Genomic DNA, 22,878 nt, shown 5'->3' on the forward strand with positions numbered 1-22,878 from the left:
CCAGAAACTGCACTTTTTATTTATTGCTACTGGATATGTCTCAAGTTATCCTCTACACCAGCTCCTTAGGAGTGAGATGTAAGACTACATAGCAGCAATTTAATATGAAGGAAAGTAGTAACATCACATCATTTCATACTTGGAAAACTGAGTGCCATGTACATATAGGAAACAGACAGTAATTGTGAACATCTATAATAACCTATAACATATACAAGTCATATTGTAGTAGTATATATCCTGGATCTGGACTGTGTGTATATACAGGTCATGGTGTAGTAGTGTATATACTGGGTCTGGGCTGTGTGTATATACAGGTCATGGTGTAGTAGTGTATATACTGGATCTGGGCTGTGTGTATATACAGGTCATGGTGTAGTAGTGTATATACTGGGTCTGGGCTGTGTGTATATACATGTCATGGTGTAGTAGTGTATATACTGGATCTGGGCTGTGTGTATATACATGTCATGGTGTAGTAGTGTATATACTGGATCTGGGCTGTGTGTATATACAGGTCATGGTGTAGTAGTGTATATACTGGATCTGGGCTGTGTGTATATACATGTCATGGTGTAGTAGTGTATATACTGGATCTGGACTGTGTGTATACATGTCATGGTGTAGTAGTGTATACACTGTATCTGGGCTGTGTGTATATACATGTCATGGTGTAGTAGTGTATATACCAGATCTGGGCTGTGTGTATATACATGTCATGGTGTAGTAGTGTATATACTGGATCTGAGCTCTGTGTATATACAGGTCATGGTGTAGTAGTGTATATACAGGATCTGGGCTGTGTGTATATACAGGTCATGGTGTAGTAGTGTATACACTGTATCTGGGCTGTGTGTATATACAGGTCATGGTGTAGTAGTGTAAATACTGGATCTGGGCTGTGTGTATATACAGGTCATGGTGTAGTAGTGTATACACTGTATCTGGGCTGTGTGTATATACAGGTCATGGTGTAGTAGTGTATATACTGGATCTGTTCTGTGTGTATATACAGGTCATGGTGTAGTAGTGTATATACTGGATCTGGGCTGTGTGTATATACAGGTCATGGTGTAGTAGTGTATATACTGGATCTGGGCTGTGTGTATATACAGGTCATGGTGTAGTAGTGTATATACTGGATCTGGGCTGTGTGTATATACAGGTCATGGTGTAGTAGTGTATATACTGGATCTGGGCTGTGTGTATATACATGTCATGGTGTAGTAGTGTATATACTGAGTCTGTGCTGTGTGTATATACATGTCATGGTGTCGTAGTGTATATACTGGACCTGGGCTGTGTGTATATACAGGTCATGGTGTAGTAGTGTATATACTGGATCTGGGCTGTGTGTATATACAGGTCATGGTGTAGTAGTGTATATACCGGATCTGGGCTGTGTGTATATACAGGTCATGGTGTAGTAGTGTATATACTGGATCTGGGCTGTGTGTATATACATGTCATGGTGTAGTAGTGTATATACTGGATCTGGGCTGTGTGTATATACATGTCATGGTGTAGTAGTGTATATACCGGATCTGGGCTGTGTGAATATACATGTCATGGTGTAGTAGTGTATATACCGGATCTGGGCTGTGTGTATAAACATGTCATGGTGTAGTAGTGTATATACTGGATCTGGGCTGTGTGTATATACATGTCATGGTGTAGTAGTGTATATACTGGATCTGGGCTGTGTGTATATACAGGTCATGGTGTAGTAGTGTATATACTGGATCTGGGCTGTGTGTATATACAGGTCATGGTGTAGTAGTGTATATACTGGATCTGGGCTGTGTGTATATACATGTCATGGTGTAGTAGTGTATATACTGGATCCGGGCTGTGTATATACAGGTCATGGTGTAGTAGTGTATACACTGGATCTGGGCTGTGTGTATATACAGGTCATGGTGCAGTAGTGTATATACTGGATCTGGGCTGTGTGTATATACATGTCATGGTGTAGTAGTGTATATACTGGATCTGGGCTGTGTGTATATACATGTCATGGTGTAGTAGTGTATATACTGGATCTGGGCTGTGTGTATATACATGTCATGGAGTAGTAGTGTATATACCGGATCTGGGCTGGGTGTATATACATGTCATGGTGTAGTAGTGTATATACTGGATCTGGGCTGTTGTATATACATAGCCTGGTGTAGTAGTGTATATACTGGATCTGGGCTGTGTGTATATACATGTCATGGTGTAGTAGTGTATATACTGGATCTGGGCTGTGTGTATATACAGGTCATGGTGTAGTAGTGTATATACTTGATCTAGGCTGTGTGTATATACAGGTCATGGTGTAGTAGTGCATATACTGGATCTGGGATGTGTGTATATACAGGTCATGGTGTAGTAGTGTATATACTGGGTCTGGGCTGTGTGTATATACATGTCATGGTGTAGTAGTGTATATACCGGATCTGGGCTGTGTGTATATACATGTCATGGTGTAGTAGTGTATATACTGGATCTGGGCTGTGTGTATATACATGTCATGGTGTAGTAGTGTATATACTGGATCTGGGCTGTGTGTATATACATGTCATGGTGTAGTAGTGTATATACCGGATCTGGGCTGTGTGTATATACAGGTCATGGTGTAGTAGTGTATATACTGGATCTGGGCTGTGTGTATATACATGTCATGGTGTAGTAGTGTATATACTGGATCTGTTCTGTGTGTATATACAGGTCATGGTGTAGTAGTGTAAATACTGGATCTGGGCTGTGTGTATATACAGGTCATGGTGTAGTAGTGTATATACTGGATCTGTTCTGTGTGTATATACAGGTCATGGTGTAGTAGTGTATATACTGGATCTGGGCTGTGTGTATATACAGGTCATGGTGTAGTAGTGTATATACTGGATCTGGGCTGTGTGTATATACAGGTCATGGTGTAGTAGTGTATATACTGGATCTGGGCTGTGTGTATATACAGGTCATGGTGTAGTAGTGTATATACTGGATCTGGGCTGTGTGTATATACATGTCATGGTGTAGTAGTGTATATACTGAGTCTGTGCTGTGTGTATATACATGTCATGGTGTCGTAGTGTATATACTGGACCTGGGCTGTGTGTATATACAGGTCATGGTGTAGTAGTGTATATACTGGATCTGGGCTGTGTGTATATACAGGTCATGGTGTAGTAGTGTATATACCGGATCTGGGCTGTGTGTATATACAGGTCATGGTGTAGTAGTGTATATACTGGATCTGGGCTGTGTGTATATACATGTCATGGTGTAGTAGTGTATATACTGGATCTGGGCTGTGTGTATATACATGTCATGGTGTAGTAGTGTATATACCGGATCTGGGCTGTGTGAATATACATGTCATGGTGTAGTAGTGTATATACCGGATCTGGGCTGTGTGTATAAACATGTCATGGTGTAGTAGTGTATATACTGGATCTGGGCTGTGTGTATATACATGTCATGGTGTAGTAGTGTATATACTGGATCTGGGCTGTGTGTATATACAGGTCATGGTGTAGTAGTGTATATACTGGATCTGGGCTGTGTGTATATACAGGTCATGGTGTAGTAGTGTATATACTGGATCTGGGCTGTGTGTATATACATGTCATGGTGTAGTAGTGTATATACTGGATCCGGGCTGTGTATATACAGGGCATGGTGTAGTAGTGTATACACTGGATCTGGGCTGTGTGTATATACAGGTCATGGTGCAGTAGTGTATATACTGGATCTGGGCTGTGTGTATATACATGTCATGGTGTAGTAGTGTATATACTGGATCTGGGCTGTGTGTATATACATGTCATGGTGTAGTAGTGTATATACTGGATCTGGGCTGTGTGTATATACATGTCATGGTGTAGTAGTGTATATACCGGATCTGGGCTGTGTGTATATACATGTCATGGTGTAGTAGTGTATATACTGGATCTGGGCTGTGTGTATATACATGTCATGGTGTAGTAGTGTATATACTGGATCTGGGCTGTGTGTATATACATGTCATGGTGTAGTAGTGTATATACTGGATCTGGGCTGTGTGTATATACAGGTCATGGTGTAGTAGTGTATATACTGGATCTGGGCTGTGTGTATATACAGGTCATGGTGTAGTAGTGTATATACTGGATCTGGGCTGTGTGTATATACAGGTCATGGTGTAGTAGTGTATATACTGGATCTGGGCTGTGTGTATATACAGGTCATGGTGTAGTAGTGTATATACTGGATCTGGGCTGTGTGTATATACATGTCATGGTGTAGTAGTGTATATACGAATCTGGGCTGTGTGTATATACATGTCATGGTGTAGTAGTGTATATACTGGATCTGGGCTGTGTGTATATACATGTCATGGTGTAGTAGGTATATACTGGATCTGGGCTGTGTGTATATACATGTCATGGTGTAGTAGTGTATATACCGGATCTGGGCTGTGTGTATATACAGGTCATGGTGTAGTAGTGTATATACTGGATCTGGGCTGTGTGTATATACATGTCATGGTGTAGTAGTGTATATACTGGATCTGTTCTGTGTGTATATACAGGTCATGGTGTAGTAGTGTAAATACTGGATCTGGGCTGTGTGTATATACAGGTCATGGTGTAGTAGTGTATATACTGGATCTGGGCTGTTAGTATATACAGGTCATGGTGTAGTAGTGTATATACTGGATCTGGGCTGTGTGTATATACAGGTCATGGTGTAGTAGTATATATACCGGATCTGGGCTGTGTATATACAGGTCATGGTGTAGTAGTGTATATACTGGATCTGGGCTGTGTGTATATACATGTCATGGTGTAGTAGTGTATATACTGGATCTGGGCTGTGTAGTATATACATGTCATGGTGTAGTAGTGTATATACTGGATCTGGCTGTTGTATATACATGTCATGGTGTAGTAGTGTATATACTGGATCTGGGCTGTGTGTATATACATGTCATGGTGTAGTAGTGTATATACTGGATCTGGGCTGTGTGTATATACATGTCATGGTGTAGTAGTGTATATACTGGATCTGGCTGTGTGTATATACAGGTCATGGTGTAGTAGTGTATATACTGGATCTGGGCTGTGTGTATATACAGGTCATGGTGTAGTAGTGTATATACTGGATCTGGGCTGTGTGTATATACAGGTCATGGTGTAGTAGTGTATATACTGGATCTGGGCTGTGTGTATATACAGGTCATGGTGTAGTAGTGTATATACTGGATCTGGCTGTGTGTATATAGATGTCATGGTGTAGTAGTGTATATACTGGATCTGGACTGTGTGTATATACATGTCATGGTGTAGTAGTGTATATACTGGATCTGAGCTGTGTGTATATACATGTCATGGTGTAGTAGTGTATATACTGTATCTGGGCTGTGTGTATATACATGTCATGGTGTAGTAGTGTATATACTGGATCTGGGCTGTGTGTATATACATGTCATGGTGTAGTAGTGTATATACTGGATCTGGCTGTGTGTATATACAGGTCATGGTGTAGTAGTGTATATACTGGATCTGGGCTGTGTGTATATACAGGTCATGGTGTAGTAGTGTATATACTGGATCTGGGCTGTGTGTATATACATGTCATGGTGTAGTAGTGTATATACTGGATCTGGGCTGTGTGTATATACATGTCATGGTGTAGTAGTGTATATACTGGATCTGGGCTGTGTGTATATACATGTCATGGGGTAGTAGTGTATATACTGGATCTGGGCTGTGTGTATATACATGTCATGGTGTAGATAGTGTATATACTGGATCTGGCTGTGTGTATATACATGTCATGGTGTAGTAGTGATATACGGATCTGGGCTGTGTGTATATACATGTCATGGTGTAGTAGTGTATATACTGGATCTGGGCTGTGTGTATATACATGTCATGGTGTAGTAGTGTATATACTGGATCTGTGCTGTGTGTATATACATGTCATGGGTAGTAGTGTATACACTGGATCTGAGCTGTGTGTATATACATGTCATGGTGTAGTAGTGTATATACGGGATCTGTGGCTGTGTGTATATAACATGTCATGGTGTAGTAGTGTATATACTGGATTGGGCTGTGTGTATATAAATGTCATGGTGTAGTAGTTGTATATACTGGATCTGGGCTGTGTGGTATATACATGTCATGGTGTAGTAGTGTATATACTGGATCTGGGCTGTGTGTATATACATGTCATGGTGTAGTAGTGTATATACTGGAATCTGGGCTGTGTGTATATACATGTCATGGTGTAGTAGTGTATATACTGGATCTGGGCTGTGTGTATATACAGGTCATGGGTGTAGTAGTGTATATACTGGATCTAGGCTGTGTGTATATACATGTCATGGTGTAGTAGTGTATATACTGTATCTGGGCTGTGTGTATATACATGTCATGGTGTAGTAGTGTATACTGATCTGGGCTGTGTGTATATACAGGTCATGGTGTAGTGTATATACTGGTCTGGTGTGTATACATGTCATGGTGTAGTAGTGTATATACTGGATCTGGGCTGTGTGTATATACAGGTCATGGTGTAGTAGTGTATATACTGGATCTGGGCTGAGTGTATATACAGGTCCATGGTGTAGTAGTGTATATACTGGATCCGGGCTGTGTGTATATACAGGTCATGGTGTAGTAGTGTATATACTGGATCCGGGCTGTGTATATACAGGTCATGGTGTAGTAGTGTATATACCGGATCTGGGCTGTGTGTATATACATGTCATGGTGTAGTAGTGTATATACTGGATCTGGGCTGTGTGTATATACAGGTCATGGTGTAGTAGTGTATATACTGGATCTGGGCTGTGTGTATATACAGGTCATGGTGTAGTAGTGTATATACTGGATCCGGGCTGTGTATATACAGGTCATGGTGTAGTAGTGTATATACTGGATCTGGACTGTGTGTATATACATGTCATGGTGTAGTAGTGTATATACTGGATCTGGGCTGTGTGTATATACATGTCATGTTGTAGTAGTGTATATACTGGATCTGGGCTGTGTGTATATACATGTCATGGTGTAGTAGTGCAGGCATGTCCAAACTGTGTCCCTCCAGCTGTTTCAAAACTACAACTCCCAGCATGCCTGGATAGCTTACAGCTATTAGGGCATGCTGGGAGTTGTAGTTTTGCAACAGCTGGAGGGCCGCAGTTTGGACATGCCTGTAGTAGTGTATACTGGATCTGGGCTGTGTGTATATACAGGTCATGGTGTAGTAGTGTATATACTGGATCTGGGCTGTGTGTATATACATGTCATGGTGTAGTAGTGTATATACTGGATCTCGACTGTGTGTATATACAGGTCATGGTGTAGTAGTGTATATACTGGATCCGGGCTGTGTATATACAGGTCATGGTGTAGTAGTGTATATACCGGATCTGGGCTGTGTGTATATACATGTCATGGTGTAGTAGTGTATATACCGGATCCGGGCTGTGTGTATATACAGGTCATGGTGTAGTAGTGTATATACTGGATCTGGGCTGTGTGTATATACAGGTCATGGTGTAGTAGTGTATATACTGGATCTGGGCTGTGTGTATATACAGGTCATGGTGTAGTAGTGTATATACTGGATCCGGGCTGTGTATATACAGGTCATGGTGTAGTAGTGTATATACCGGATCTGGGCTGTGTGTATATACATGTCATGGTGTAGTAGTGTATATACTGGATCTGGGCTGTGTGTATATACATGTCATGGTATAGTAGTGCATATACTGGATCTGGGATGTGTGTATATACATGTCATGGTGTAGTAGTGCATATACTGGATCTGGGCTGTGTGTATATAGATGTCATGGTGTAGTAGTGTATATACTGGATCTGGGCTGTGTGTATATACATGTCATGGTGTAGTAGTGTATATACTGGATCTGGGCTGTGTGTATATAGATGTCATGGTGTAGTAGTGCATATACTGGATCTGGGATGTGTGTATATACAGGTCATGGTGTAGTAGTGTATATACTGGGTCTGGGCTGTGTGTATATAGATGTCATGGTGTAGTAGTGTATATACTGGATCTGGGCTGTGTGTATATACATGTTATGGTGTAGTAGTGTATATACTGGATCTGGGCTGTGTGTATATACAGGTCATGGTGTAGTAGTGTATATACTGGATCTGGGCTGTGTGTATATACAGGTCATGGTGTAGTAGTGTATATACTGGATCTGGGCTGTGTGTATATACAGGTCATGGTGTAGTAGTGTATATACCGGTTCTGGGCTGTGTGTATATACATGTCATGGTGTAGTAGTGTATACACTGGATCTGAGCTGTGTGTATATACATGTCATGGTGTAGTAGTGTATATACTGTATCTGGGCTGTGTGTATATACAGGTTATGGTGTAGTAGTGTATATACTGGATCTGGACTGTGTGTATATACATGTCATGGTGTAGTAGTGTATATACTGGATCTGTGCTGTGTGTATATACATGTCATGGTGTAGTAGTGCATATACTGGATCTGGGCTGTGTGTATATACATGTCATGGTGTAGTAGTGTATACACTGGATCTGAGCTGTGTGTATATACATGTCATGGTGTAGTAGTGTATATACTGGATCTGTGCTGTGTGTATATACATGTCATGGTGTAGTAGTGTATATACTGGATCTGGGCTGTGTGTATATACATGTCATGGTGTAGTAGTGTATATACTGGATCTGGGCTGTGTGTATATACAGGTCATGGTGTAGTAGTGTATATACTGTATCTAGGCTGTGTGTATATACATGTCATGGTGTAGTAGTGTATATACTGGATCTGGGCTGTGTGTATATACAGGTCATGGTGTAGTAGTGTATATACTGGGTCTGGGCTGTGTGTATATACATGTCATGGTGTAGTAGTGTATATACTGGATCTGGGCTGTGTGTATATACAGGTCATGGTGTAGTAGTGTATATACTGGATCTGGGCTGTGTGTATATACAGGTCATGGTGTAGTAGTGTATACTGGATCCGGGCTGTGTGTATATACAGGTCATGGTGTAGTAGTGTATATACTGGATCCGGGCTGTGTATATACAGGTCATGGTGTAGTAGTGTATATACCGGATCCGGGCTGTGTGTATATACATGTCATGGTGTAGTAGTGTATATACTGGATCTGGGCTGTGTGTATATACAGGTCATGGTGTAGTAGTGTATATACTGGATCTGGGCTGTGTGTATATACAGGTCATGGTGTAGTAGTGTATATACTGGATCTGGGCTGTGTGTATACATGTCATGTTGTAGTAGTGTATATACTGGATCTGGGCTGTGTGTATATACATGTCATGGTGTAGTAGTGCAGGCATGTCCAAACTGTGTCCCTCCAGCTGTTTCAAAACTACAACTCCCAGCATGCCTGGATAGCTTACAGCTATTAGGGCATGCTGGGAGTTGTAGTTTTGCAACAGCTGGAGGGCCGCAGTTTGGACATGCCTGTAGTAGTGTATATATTGGATCTGGGCTGTGTGTATATACAGGTCATGGTGTAGTAGTGTATATACTGGATCTGGGCTGTGTGTATATACATGTCATGGTGTAGTAGTGTATATACTGGATCTGGACTGTGTGTATATACAGGTCATGGTGTAGTAGTGTATATACTGGATCCGGGCTGTGTATATACAGGTCATGGTGTAGTAGTGTATATACCGGATCTGGGCTGTGTGTATATACATGTCATGGTGTAGTAGTGTATATACTGGATCTGGGCTGTGTGTAAGTAGTAAGATGCGGGATGTTTCGTCAAAGTGACAGGTACCACGCCCCTTTTACACGCCCCCTTTTTATATAGCTTGATATCAATTTGATATCAAACTATAGACTTTTTATATCTAGTTTGATATCAAGTCTATATCTCTTGAAATTGCTGTCTTGAAATTGCTGAGCACAAATGTTTGCAAGACACATTGTTCAATTCATGAGTGCCCCAGACCCTGTCATCGACACGCCCGCTTGCAAAGCACATTTACAATATTGAAACTGCTGATCACAAATTTTTCAAATAGCTTGATATCAAGTTTATTTTGCTTCAAAATGCTGATCACAAATGTTTGCAAGACACATTGTTCAATTTGTTCAATTCAAGAGTGCCTCAGACCCTGTCATCGACACGCCCGCTTGCAAAGCACATTTTCAAACGATACGGGCCTAAATGGCTTATCTACAAACACATTGCACAATTCAAGATTGCCCCAGCCCCTGTCATCGTGTTGCTCTACAAGGCCATAGCCCCCTGTCAGGGACATCAAAAACACATTATATCATTTTATACATTTTATAAGTTTCATTTTAAATAAAAATGCAAAAAATTTATCTACCTAGCTATCCTTCTATCTAACAATTATCTATCTAACTTTCTATCTAATTAGCTATAATCTATCTTTCTAGCTATTTCTATCTATCCATTTTATCTATCAATCCCTATCTATAGTCTATCTATCATCTAGCTGTTTTCTATCTATCTACTTATCTATAGTATATTTTTTCCATCTATCTATCTATTATCTATCCTTCTGTCTATCAATTATCTATATTTCTGTCTATCAATTATCTATATTTCTATCTACCTATCTATAGGCTATCTTTACATCTATCTGCTATCTATCTTTCCATGTATCTATCTACATAGCTATGTATCTATACATCCATATACCCCATCTATCTAAAGTCTATCTATCAATTTATCTACCTATCTATCCTTATATCTAACAATTATCTATCTAACTTTCTATCTACCTAGCTATAGTCTATCTTTCTAGCTATTTCTATCTATCCATTTTATCTATCAATCCCTATCTATAGTCTATCTATCCATCTATCTGTTTTAAATCTATCTACTTATCTATAGTCTATTTTTCCATCTATCTATCTATTATCTATCCTTCTATCTATCTATCTATCTATCTATCAATTATCTATATTTCTGTCTATCAATTATCTATATTTCTATCTACTTATCTATAGGCTATCTTTACATCTATCTGCTATCTATCTTTCCATGTAGCTATCTACATAGCTATCTATCTATACAGCCATATACCACATCTAGCTAAAGTCTATCTATCAATTTATCTACCTATCTATCCTTCTATCTAACAATTATCTATCTATCTTTATATCTACCTAGCTATAGTCTATCTTTATAGCTATTTCTATCTATCCATTTTATCTATCAATCCCTATCTATAGTCTATCTATCATCTATCTGTTTTCTATCTAGCTACTTATCTATAGTCTATTTTTCCATCTATCTATCTATTATCTATCCTTCTATCTATCTATCAATTATCTATATTTCTGCTATCTATACAGCCATATACCACATCTATCTAAAGTCTATCTATCAATTTATCTACCTATCTATCCTTCTATCTAACAATTATCTATCTATCTTTCTAGCTACCTATCTATAGTCTATCTATCATCTATCTGTTTTCTATCTAGCTACTTATCTATAGTCTATTTTTCCATCTATCTATCTATTATCTATCCTTCTATCTATCTATCTATCTATCAATTATCTATATTTCTGTCTATCAATTATCTATATTTCTATATACTTATCTATAGGCTATCTTTACATCTATCTGCTATCTATCTTTCCATGTAGCTATCTACATAGCTATCTATCTATACAGCCATATACCACATCTATCTAAAGTCTATCTATCAATTTATCTACCTATCTATCCTTCTATCTAACAATTATCTATCTATCTTTCTAGCTACCTATCTATAGTCTATCTATCCATCTATCTGTTTTCTATCTATCTACTTATCTTTAGTCTATTTTTCCATCGATTTGTTATCTATCCTTATATCTAGCTATCAATTATCTATATTACTATCGACCTATCTATAGTCTATCCTTACATCTATCTGTTATCTATCTATCTTTTCATTTATCTAGCTATATATCTATCTATCTATCTATCTATGGATCGATACAGCCATATACCCCATCTATCTAAAGTCTATCTATCAATTTATCTACCTATCTATCCTTCTATCTAACAATTATCTATCTATCTTTATATCTACCTAGCTATAGTCTATCTTTCTAGCTATGTCTATCTATCCATTTTTATCTATCAATCCATTTTTATCCAGACAACGGTCTATCTATCTATCTATCTATCCAGCTAGCTGTTATCTATACATTTATCTATACAACTATCTATTATCTATGTATATATACATCCATATACCCATCTATCTAAATTCTATCTATCTATCTTTCTGGCTACCTATCTATAGTCTATCTATCCATCTGTTTTCTATCTATCTACTTATCTATAGTCTATTTTTCTATCTATCTATTAGCTATCCTTCTATCTATCTATCAATTATCTATATTTCTATCTACCAATTATCTATATTTCTATATACCTATCTATAGTCTATCTTTACATTTATCTGTTATCTATCTTTCCATTTATCTATCTATATATCTATGTATCTATACAGCCATATACTTAATCTATCTAAAGTCTATCGATCAATTTATCTACCTATCTATCCTTCTATCTAACAATTATCTATCTATCTTTATATCTACCTAGCTATAGTCCATCTTTCTAGCTATTTCTATCTATCCATTTTATCTATTAATCCATTTTTATCCAGACAACAGTCTATCTATCTATCTATCTATCTATCTGTCTATCCAGCTATCTGTTATCTATCCAGTTATCTATCCAACTATCCATTTTTATCCAGACAACAGTCTATCTATCTATCTACCTATCTGTCTATCCAGCTATCTGTTATCTATCCAGTTATCTATCCAACTATCTTATCTATTATCTATCTATCTATCTATCTATCTATCTATCTATCTATCTAGCTATCTAACAAATGTATCTTGCTATCTATCTAACTGGCTGTCTTTCGATCTGTTTTCCCTATTATTCTAGCCATTTTTCTAAAAATGTATCCATTGATCTGTCTTTCTATCTATCTTTCTATCAATTTTTTCTATCTATCCAGCTAGCTAACAATTTATCCATTTATCTATATATGAGCAATTTATCCGTATATCGGTGCCAATATAGACAGACAAACCCCACCACTCTGTCAATACACAATTTGAAATGTTTACACAATACAAAATTTCAAAAATGTTGTACAATATGCTGTAAAAAATGTAAAAATGATCATTGTATCCGTATATCTATCTATCTATCTATCCCAATCTAACGTTTCAATAGATAAATATTTTATCTATCTATATACCTATCAATCTATATAACAATTTATCCATTTATCTATCTATCCTTCTATCTATTTCTACAATTTTTTCTATCTATCCAGCTATCTAACAATTTATCCATTTATCTATATATGAGCAATTTATCCGTATATCGGTGCCAATATAGACAGACAAACCCCACCACTCTGTCAATACACAATTTGAAATGTTTACACAATACAAAATTTCAAAAATGTTGTACAATATGCTGTAAAAATGTAAAAATGATCATTGTATCCGTATATCTATCTATCCCAATCTAACGTTTCAATAGATAAATATTTTATCTATCTATATACCTATCAATCTATATAACAATTTATCCATTTATCTATCTATCCTTCTATCTATTTCTAACCATCTAGCTACTGTAACAGGGCTATCTATCAAACATCTATCTATTTACATTTCTATCTATCAAACATCTATTTATCTATCTATCTAAATGGCTGTCTTTCTATCTTTCTTTCTATCTAGTATCTATCTTTCAATCAATCTATCCATTTATCTAACAATTTATCCATTTATCTATCTATCTATCTATTTCTAAACATCTAGCTACTATAACAGGGCTAGCTATCAAACATTTATTTACATTTCTATCAAACATCTTTTTATCTATCCACATAGATAACTGTCTTTCTATCTATTATATATCTAGCTTTCTTTCTATCTATTATCTATCCATCTTTCTATCTATTATCTATATGTCTTTCTATCTATTTTAGCTATCTATTTATCTAGCTTCTAACATCTATCTAACTTCCAATCGTTCTGTCTATTTTCCTATCAATCTATCCATTTATCTAACAATTTATCCATTGATGTCTGTCTATCTATCTTTCTATCATTTTTATAGCTATCCAGCTATCTAACAATTTATCTATTTATCTATATATGGTCATTTTATCCGTATAGCTGTGCCAATATAGACAGACAAACCCCACCACTCTGTCATTACACACAGCAATGTTGCAAAGTTGTATTCATTTGAAATGTTTACACAATTCAAAATTTCAAAGTGTTGGACAATATGCTGTAAAAATGTTAAAATGCTCAATTTATCCGTATAGCTATCAATCTTTCTATTCTTCTATCAATCTATCTATTTATCTTTCTATCAAACATCTATTTATCTTTCTATCTAACCGTCTACCGTGCCACTATCTTTCTAGCTATCACATATCTATTTATCTATCATTTTATCTATCTATCTACATATCTAGCTATCTACCTATTTGACTATTTATCTAACAATTTATCTAGACCTCTATCTATCGATCAATTTATCTATGAACAATCTAACTATCTACCTATCTATCTATTTTATCTATCTATCCATTCTATCTATCTTTATATCTATTACCTATCTTTCCATTATCTTTCTATCTATAACATATCTATTTATCTATCCATTTAGCAATCAACAATCTATCTAAATATCTGCCATTTTATTTATTTAGCTTCTAATAGCTATCTAATAGCCTATCTTTCTTTAAATTTTATATAACATTTATAGTGTTTGACATAAAGTTTTAGTTTGATATAGCATTTTTAGTGTTTGATATAAAGTTTATATCGCTTGATATTGTTTGATATAAAGAGTATTCGTCCATTAAGGTCTTACCACGTCTGTCAGCTTCTTACTACAGAGGGCAACATCTTCCCAGACATTCTTCTCAGATTACTGTTAGTGGTAAAACAGGGCGTTTGAGTACAGCTTACTACAGATGGTGAAATCTAATGTCAGGCAGTTACAAATTAAAAAATAAATTTGCTCTTAAATTTATATTGATTCTTGCTACATTTGTATTCGTCCATTAAGGTCTTACCACTTCTGTCAGCTTCTTACTACAGAGGGCAACATCCTCCAAGACATTCTTCTCAGATCACTGCTAATGCTAAAACAGGTTGTTAAGTTTCATTTTGATAAAAATCTTTTTGGATATGCCCATTTCTAACACTTTGATAAGTTTTTAATATAAAATTAAGATTTTGACATAAAAAGGCCTATAATAAACATATAAATTCTTATAAAACATAATCTAACTATTTGAAATTTGTAAAGCGTGCCAGAGCCCGAATTGTGATAGCTATTAGAAGCTAAATAAATAAAATGGCAGATATTTAGATAGATTGTTGATTGCTAAATGGATAGATAAATAGATATGTTATAGATAGAAAGATAATGGAAAGATAGGTAATAGATATAAAGATAGATAGAATGGATAGATAGATAAAATAGATAGATAGGTAGATAGTTAGATTGTTCATAGATAAATTGATCGATAGATAGAGGTCTAGATAAATTGTTAGATAAATAGTCAAATAGGTAGATAGCTAGATATGTAGATAGATAGATAAAATGATAGATAAATAGATATGTGATAGCTAGAAAGATAGTGGCACGGTAGACGGTTAGATAGAAAGATAAATAGATGTTTGATAGAAAGATAAATAGATAGATTGATAGAAGAATAGAAAGATTGATAGCTATACGGATAAATTGAGCATTTTAACATTTTTACAGCATATTGTCCAACACTTTGAAATTTTGAATTGTGTAAGCATTTCAAATGAATACAACTTTGCAACATTGCTGTGTGTAATGACAGAGTGGTGGGGTTTGTCTGTCTATATTGGCACAGCTATACGGATAAAATGACCATATATAGATAAATAGATAAATTGTTAGATAGCTGGATAGCTATAAAAATGATAGAAAGATAGATAGACAGACATCAATGGATAAATTGTTAGATAAATGGATAGATTGATAGGAAAATAGACAGAACGATTGGAAGTTAGATAGATGTTAGAAGCTAGATAAATAGATAGCTAAAATAGATAGAAAGACATATAGATAATAGATAGAAAGATGGATAGATAATAGATAGAAAGAAAGCTAGATATATAATAGATAGAAAGACAGTTATCTATGTGGATAGATAAAAAGATGTTTGATAGAAATGTAAATAAATGTTTGATAGCTAGCCCTGTTATAGTAGCTAGATGTTTAGAAATAGATAGATAGATAGATAGATAAATGGATAAATTGTTAGATAAATGGATAGATTGATTGAAAGATAGATACTAGATAGAAAGAAAGATAGAAAGACAGCCATTTAGATAGATAGATAAATAGATGTTTGATAGATAGAAATGTAAATAGATAGATGTTTGATAGATAGCCCTGTTACAGTAGCTAGATGGTTAGAAATAGATAGAAGGATAGATAGATAAATGGATAAATTGTTATATAGATTGATAGGTATATAGATAGATAAAATATTTATCTATTGAAACGTTAGATTGGGATAGATAGATATACGGATACAATGATCATTTTTACATTTTTACAGCATATTGTACAACATTTTTGAAATTTTGTATTGTGTAAACATTTCAAATTGTGTATTGACAGAGTGGTGGGGTTTGTCTGTCTATATTGGCACCGATATACGGATAAATTGCTCATATATAGATAAATGGATAAATTGTTAGATAGCTGGATAGATAGAAAAAATTGTAGAAATAGATAGAAGGATAGATAGATAAATGGATAAATTGTTATATAGATTGATAGGTATATAGATAGATAAAATATTTATCTATTGAAACGTTAGATTGGGATAGATAGATAGATATACGGATACAATGATCATTTTTACATTTTTTACAGCATATTGTACAACATTTTTGAAATTTTGTATTGTGTAAACATTTCAAATTGTGTATTGACAGAGTGGTGGGGTTTGTCTGTCTATATTGGCACCGATATACGGATAAATTGATCATATATAGATAAATGGATAAATTGTTAGCTAGCTGGATAGATAGAAAAAATTGATAGAAAGATAGATAGAAAGACAGATCAATGGATACATTTTTAGAAAAATGGCTAGAATAATAGGGAAAACAGATCGAAAGACAGCCAGTTAGATAGATAGCAAGATACATTTGTTAGATAGCTAGATAGATAGATAGATAGATAGATAGATAATAGATAAGATAGTTGGATAGATAACTGGATAGATAACAGATAGCTGGATAGACAGATAGGTAGATAGATAGATAGACTGTTGTCTGGATAAAAATGGATAGTTGGATAGATAACTGGATAGATAACAGATAGCTGGATAGACAGATAGATAGATAGATAGATAGATAGACTGTTGTCTGGATAAAAATGGATTAATAGATAAAATGGATAGATAGAAATAGCTAGAAAGATGGACTATAGCTAGGTAGATATAAAGATAGATAGATAATTGTTAGATAGAAGGATAGATAGGTAGATAAATTGATCGATAGACTTTAGATAGATTAAGTATATGGCTGTATAGATACATAGATATATAGATAGATAAATGGAAAGATAGATAACAGATAAATGTAAAGATAGACTATAGATAGGTATATAGAAATATAGATAATTGGTAGATAGAAATATAGATAATTGATAGATAGATAGAAGGATAGCTAATAGATAGATAGAAAAATAGACTATAGATAAGTAGATAGATAGAAAACAGATGGATAGATAGACTATAGATAGGTAGCCAGAAAGATAGATAGATAGAATTTAGATAGATGGGTATATGGATGTATATATACATAGATAATAGATAGTTGTATAGATAAATGTATAGATAACAGCTAGCTGGATAGATAGATAGATAGATAGACCGTTGTCTGGATAAAAATGGATTGATAGATAAAAATGGATAGATAGACATAGCTAGAAAGATAGACTATAGCTAGGTAGATATAAAGATAGATAGATAATTGTTAGATAGAAGGATAGATAGGTAGATAAATTGATAGATAGACTTTAGATAGATGGGGTATATGGCTGTATCGATCCATAGATAGATAGATAGATAGATATATAGCTAGATAAATGAAAAGATAGATAGATAACAGATAGATGTAAGGATAGACTATAGATAGGTCGATAGTAATATAGATAATTGATAGCTAGATATAAGGATAGATAACAAATCGATGGAAAAATAGACTAAAGATAAGTAGATAGATAGAAAACAGATAGATGGATAGATAGACTATAGATAGGTAGCTAGAAAGATAGATAGATAATTGTTAGATAGAAGGATAGATAGGTAGATAAATTGATAGATAGACTTTAGATAGATGTGGTATATGGCTGTATAGATAGATAGCTATGTAGATAGCTACATGGAAAGATAGATAGCAGATAGATGTAAAGATAGCCTATAGATAAGTATATAGAAATATAGATAATTGATAGACAGAAATATAGATAATTTATAGATAGATAGATAGATAGAAGGATAGATAATAGATAGATAGATGGAAAAATAGACTATAGATAAGTAGCTAGATAGAAAACAGATAGATGATAGATAGACTATAGATAGGTAGCTAGAAAGATAGATAGATAATTGTTAGATAGAAGGATAGATAGGTAGATAAATTGATAGATAGACTTTAGATAGATGTGGTATATGGCTGTATAGATAGCAGAAATATAGATAATTGATAGATAGATAGAAGGATAGATAATAGATAGATAGATGGAAAAATAGACTATAGATAAGTAGCTAGATAGAAAACAGATAGATGATAGATAGACTATAGATAGGGATTGATAGATAAAATGGATAGATAGAAATAGCTATAAAGATAGACTATAGCTAGGTAGATATAAAGATAGATAGATAATTGTTAGATAGAAGGATAGATAGGTAGATAAATTGATAGATAGACTTTAGCTAGATGTGGTATATGGCTGTATAGATAGATAGCTATGTAGATAGCTACATGGAAAGATAGATAGCAGATAGATGTAAAGATAGCCTATAGATAAGTAGATAGAAATATAGATAATTGATAGACAGAAATATAGATAATTGATAGATAGATAGATAGATAGAAGGATAGATAATAGATAGATAGATGGAAAAATAGACTATAGATAAGTAGATAGATTTAAAACAGATAGATGGATAGATAGACTATAGATAGGGATTGATAGATAAAATGGATAGCTAGAAATAGCTAGAAAGATAGACTATAGCTAGGTAGATAGAAAGTTAGATAGATAATTGTTAGATATAAGGATAGATAGGTAGATAAATTGATAGATAGACTTTAGATAGATGGGGTATATGGATGTATAGATACATAGCTATGTAGATAGATACATGGAAAGATAGATAGCAGATAGATGTAAAGATAGCCTATAGATAGGTAGATAGAAATATAGATAATTGATAGACAGAAATATAGATAATTGATAGACAGAAGGATAGATAATAGATAGATAGATGGAAAAAATATACTATAGATAAGTAGATAGATAGAAAACAGCTAGATGATAGATAGACTATAGATAGGGATTGATAGATAAAATGGATAGATAGAAATAGCTAGAAAGATAGATTATAGCTAATTAGATAGAAAGTTAGATAGATAATTGTTAGATAGAAGGATAGCTAGGTAGATAAATTTTTTGCATTTTTATTTAAAATGAAACTTATAAAATGTATAAAATGATATAATGTGTTTTTGATGTCCCTGACAGGGGGCTATGGCCTTGTAGAGCAACACGATGACAGGGGCTGGGGCAATCTTGAATTGTGCAATGTGTTTGTAGATAAGCCATTTAGGCCCGTATCGTTTGAAAATGTGCTTTGCAAGCGGGCGTGTCGATGACAGGGTCTGAGGCACTCTTGAATTGAACAAATTGAACAATGTGTCTTGCAAACATTTGTGATCAGCATTTTGAAGCAAAATAAACTTGATATCAAGCTATTTGAAAAATTTGTGATCAGCAGTTTCAATATTGTAAATGTGCTTTGCAAGCGGGCGTGTCGATGACAGGGTCTGGGGCACTCATGAATTGAACAATGTGTCTTGCAAACATTTGTGCTCAGCAATTTCAAGACAGCAATTTCAAGAGATATAGACTTGATATCAAACTAGATATAAAAAGTCTATAGTTTGATATCAAATTGATATCAAGCTATATAAAAAGGGGGCGTGTAAAAGGGGCGTGGTACCTGTCACTTTGACGAAACATCCCGCATCTTACTACTTGTGTATATACAGGTCATGGTGTAGTAGTGTATATACTGGATCCGGGCTGTGTATATACAGGTCATGGTGTAGTAGTGCATATACTGGATCTGGACTGTGTGTATATACATGTCATGGTGTAGTAGTGTATATACTGGATCTGGGCTGTGTGTATATACATGTCATGGTATAGTAGTGCATATACTGGATCTGGGATGTGTGTATATACAGGTCATGGTGTAGTAGTGCATATACTGGATCTGGGCTGTGTGTATATAGATGTCATGGTGTAGTAGTGTATATACTGGATCTGGGCTGTGTGTATATACATGTCATGGTGTAGTAGTGCATATACTGGATCTGGGATGTGTGTATATACAGGTCATGGTGTAGTAGTGTATATACTGGGTCTGGGCTGTGTGTATATAGATGTCATGATGTAGTAGTGTATATACTGGATCTGGGCTGTGTGTATATACATGTTATGGTGTAGTAGTGTATATACTGGATCTGGGCTGTGTGTATATACATGTCATGGTGTAGTAGTGTATATACTGGATCTGGGCTGTGTGTATATACATGTCATGGTGTAGTAGTGTATATACTGGATCTGGGCTGTGTGTATATACAGGTCATGGTGTAGTAGTGTATATACTGGATCTGGGCTGTGTGTATATACAGGTCATGGTGTAGTAGTGTATATACTGGATCTGGGCTGTGTGTATATACATGTCATGGTGTAGTAGTGTATATACTGGATCTGGGCTATGTGTATATACAGGTCATGGTGTAGTAGTGTATATACTGGATCTGGGCTGTGTGTATATACATGTCATGGTGTAGTAGTGTATATACTGGATCTGGGCTGTGTGTATATACAGGTCATGGTGTAGTAGTGTATATACTGGATCTGGGCTGTGTGTATATACATGTCATGGTGTAGTAGTGTATATACTGGATCTGGGCTGTGTGTATATACCTGTCATGGTGTAGTAGTGTATATACTGGATCTGTGCTGTGTGTATATACATGTCATGGTGTAGTAGTGTATATACTGGATCTGGGCTGTGTGTATATACAGGTCATGGTGTAGTAGTGTATATACTGGATCTGGGCTGTGTGTATATACATGTCATGGTGTAGTAGTGTATATACTGGATCTGGGCTGTGTGTATATACATGTCATGGTGTAGTAGTGTATATACTGGATCTGGGCTGTGTGTATATAAATCTCATGTGCACCCCGTCCCCTCTTACCTGCCCATCCTCCATACTTCTTCTTGAGGTTAGTCCTCCACCACCGGGAGAGTATATGGTTTTTGATCCCGATCAGCAGGGTCCACACTTGTTTCAGGACCAGATATGATAGAGCCAGGAGACCCAACAGGTGAAGCCATTGGTAGAACTGAGACTCCTCCATCTGATCTTCTTGGTGGTCCTGGGTGCTGTTTGCTTTGTTGTCCTGACTGTGTATGTACAGCTCTACTCTTCCTCTTCTGGCTGAAATCCAGTGACTATGTAACTTCTCCCTTGGAGGAGCATGGGTTGGTTCCTGTTATCAGGACCGGCAGCTTCCTGTAGTAATGTTATGTAATTTGCCGTAATAGTTAACGCCACAGCATATAGCGAGGGCGTTTTTGACTGCAGATACTGATTGGCAGTTCATGTGTTAAATTCCTTTGGCCCTGGGCCTGCCTGTTTGAGTATTTAGTTTTCTCCCCCTTGCCCTCCCCCCCTTCTCCAGATTAGATGGCCTCTCCTGTCCCTCCCCCTAGAGTTAATAAATAGGAGGGCTCCTCACATCTCGGTCTCTTTTCACCGGCACCTTCAACAGGAATGCTCCCACCCTCTCGCCCTTTGATTGTTTTTCTCCATGATGTTTTGGTCTCACATATCTTTCTGTTACAGTTGTCATGGTTTAAGTCACAGCTGGAGGTCGGTGGAAATAAATTACTAAGACCGGAGGAGAAGACGGACTTGCCCATTGTGGTTTCCGTGGGGCATTTCGCTTCTCATACTCCTGGAAGTGGTTTCTGGTGATAATAAGAGTTTGGTGAAAAAGCGATTCAAAAGATAAATAAAGCTGTGACCGATCCTCACTCCACCAAACATGTGCCTCTGTCATAATTTAGTTTAGACGGGGAAGACACGCGTTAGCGGTTGAGGTTTTTAGTTATCTGCAGTCTTCTCAGTCTCTCCTGATTTCCTCACCTTTATTTTTTTTTATTTTTATTATTTGAGGCATAAAGTGTAGTTCTCTGCGGTTTTCCTCCGGTTTAGTGTCCTCCATGAAGAAGTCTTGTGTGGACCCACCCTGAGTTTTCACAATACCTGGCAGAATTACATTGTGAATGCAAGAGATGCTTCCAAATAACTCAGCCCTGAGGTAACTAAACAGTGCCAGGCAGGGGGTGGGTGATGGAAATCTACCGGCGAGTTCTCATCACAATTCGCTTATCTGTTATTAATAGCATCCTTTAAAAATAACGGATACTTTATAAAGAAACGGAGAACCAACGGATTTGTT

The 22,878-nt window shown here is 35.8% G+C and overlaps 1 protein-coding gene across 1 annotated transcript in view; it reads right to left on the reverse strand.

Moving 5' to 3' along the window:
- The window catches only part of LOC122924094 (very-long-chain 3-oxoacyl-CoA reductase-B-like), a 45,540-nt gene extending 23,490 nt beyond the window's left edge, over window positions 1-22,050 (reverse strand). Inside the window, exon 1 of the mRNA XM_044275018.1 lies at window positions 21,609-22,050. Within this exon, the coding sequence (XP_044130953.1) occupies window positions 21,609-21,771 (163 nt within the window). The 5' untranslated portion in view covers window positions 21,772-22,050. The remainder of the gene's footprint in view (window positions 1-21,608) is intronic.
- Between the last annotated feature and the right edge of the window lie 828 nt (window positions 22,051-22,878).

This window comes from Bufo gargarizans, unplaced genomic scaffold (genome assembly GCF_014858855.1).
Source record: "Bufo gargarizans isolate SCDJY-AF-19 unplaced genomic scaffold, ASM1485885v1 original_scaffold_2225_pilon, whole genome shotgun sequence".
Lineage (NCBI taxonomy): Eukaryota > Metazoa > Chordata > Amphibia > Anura > Bufonidae > Bufo > Bufo gargarizans.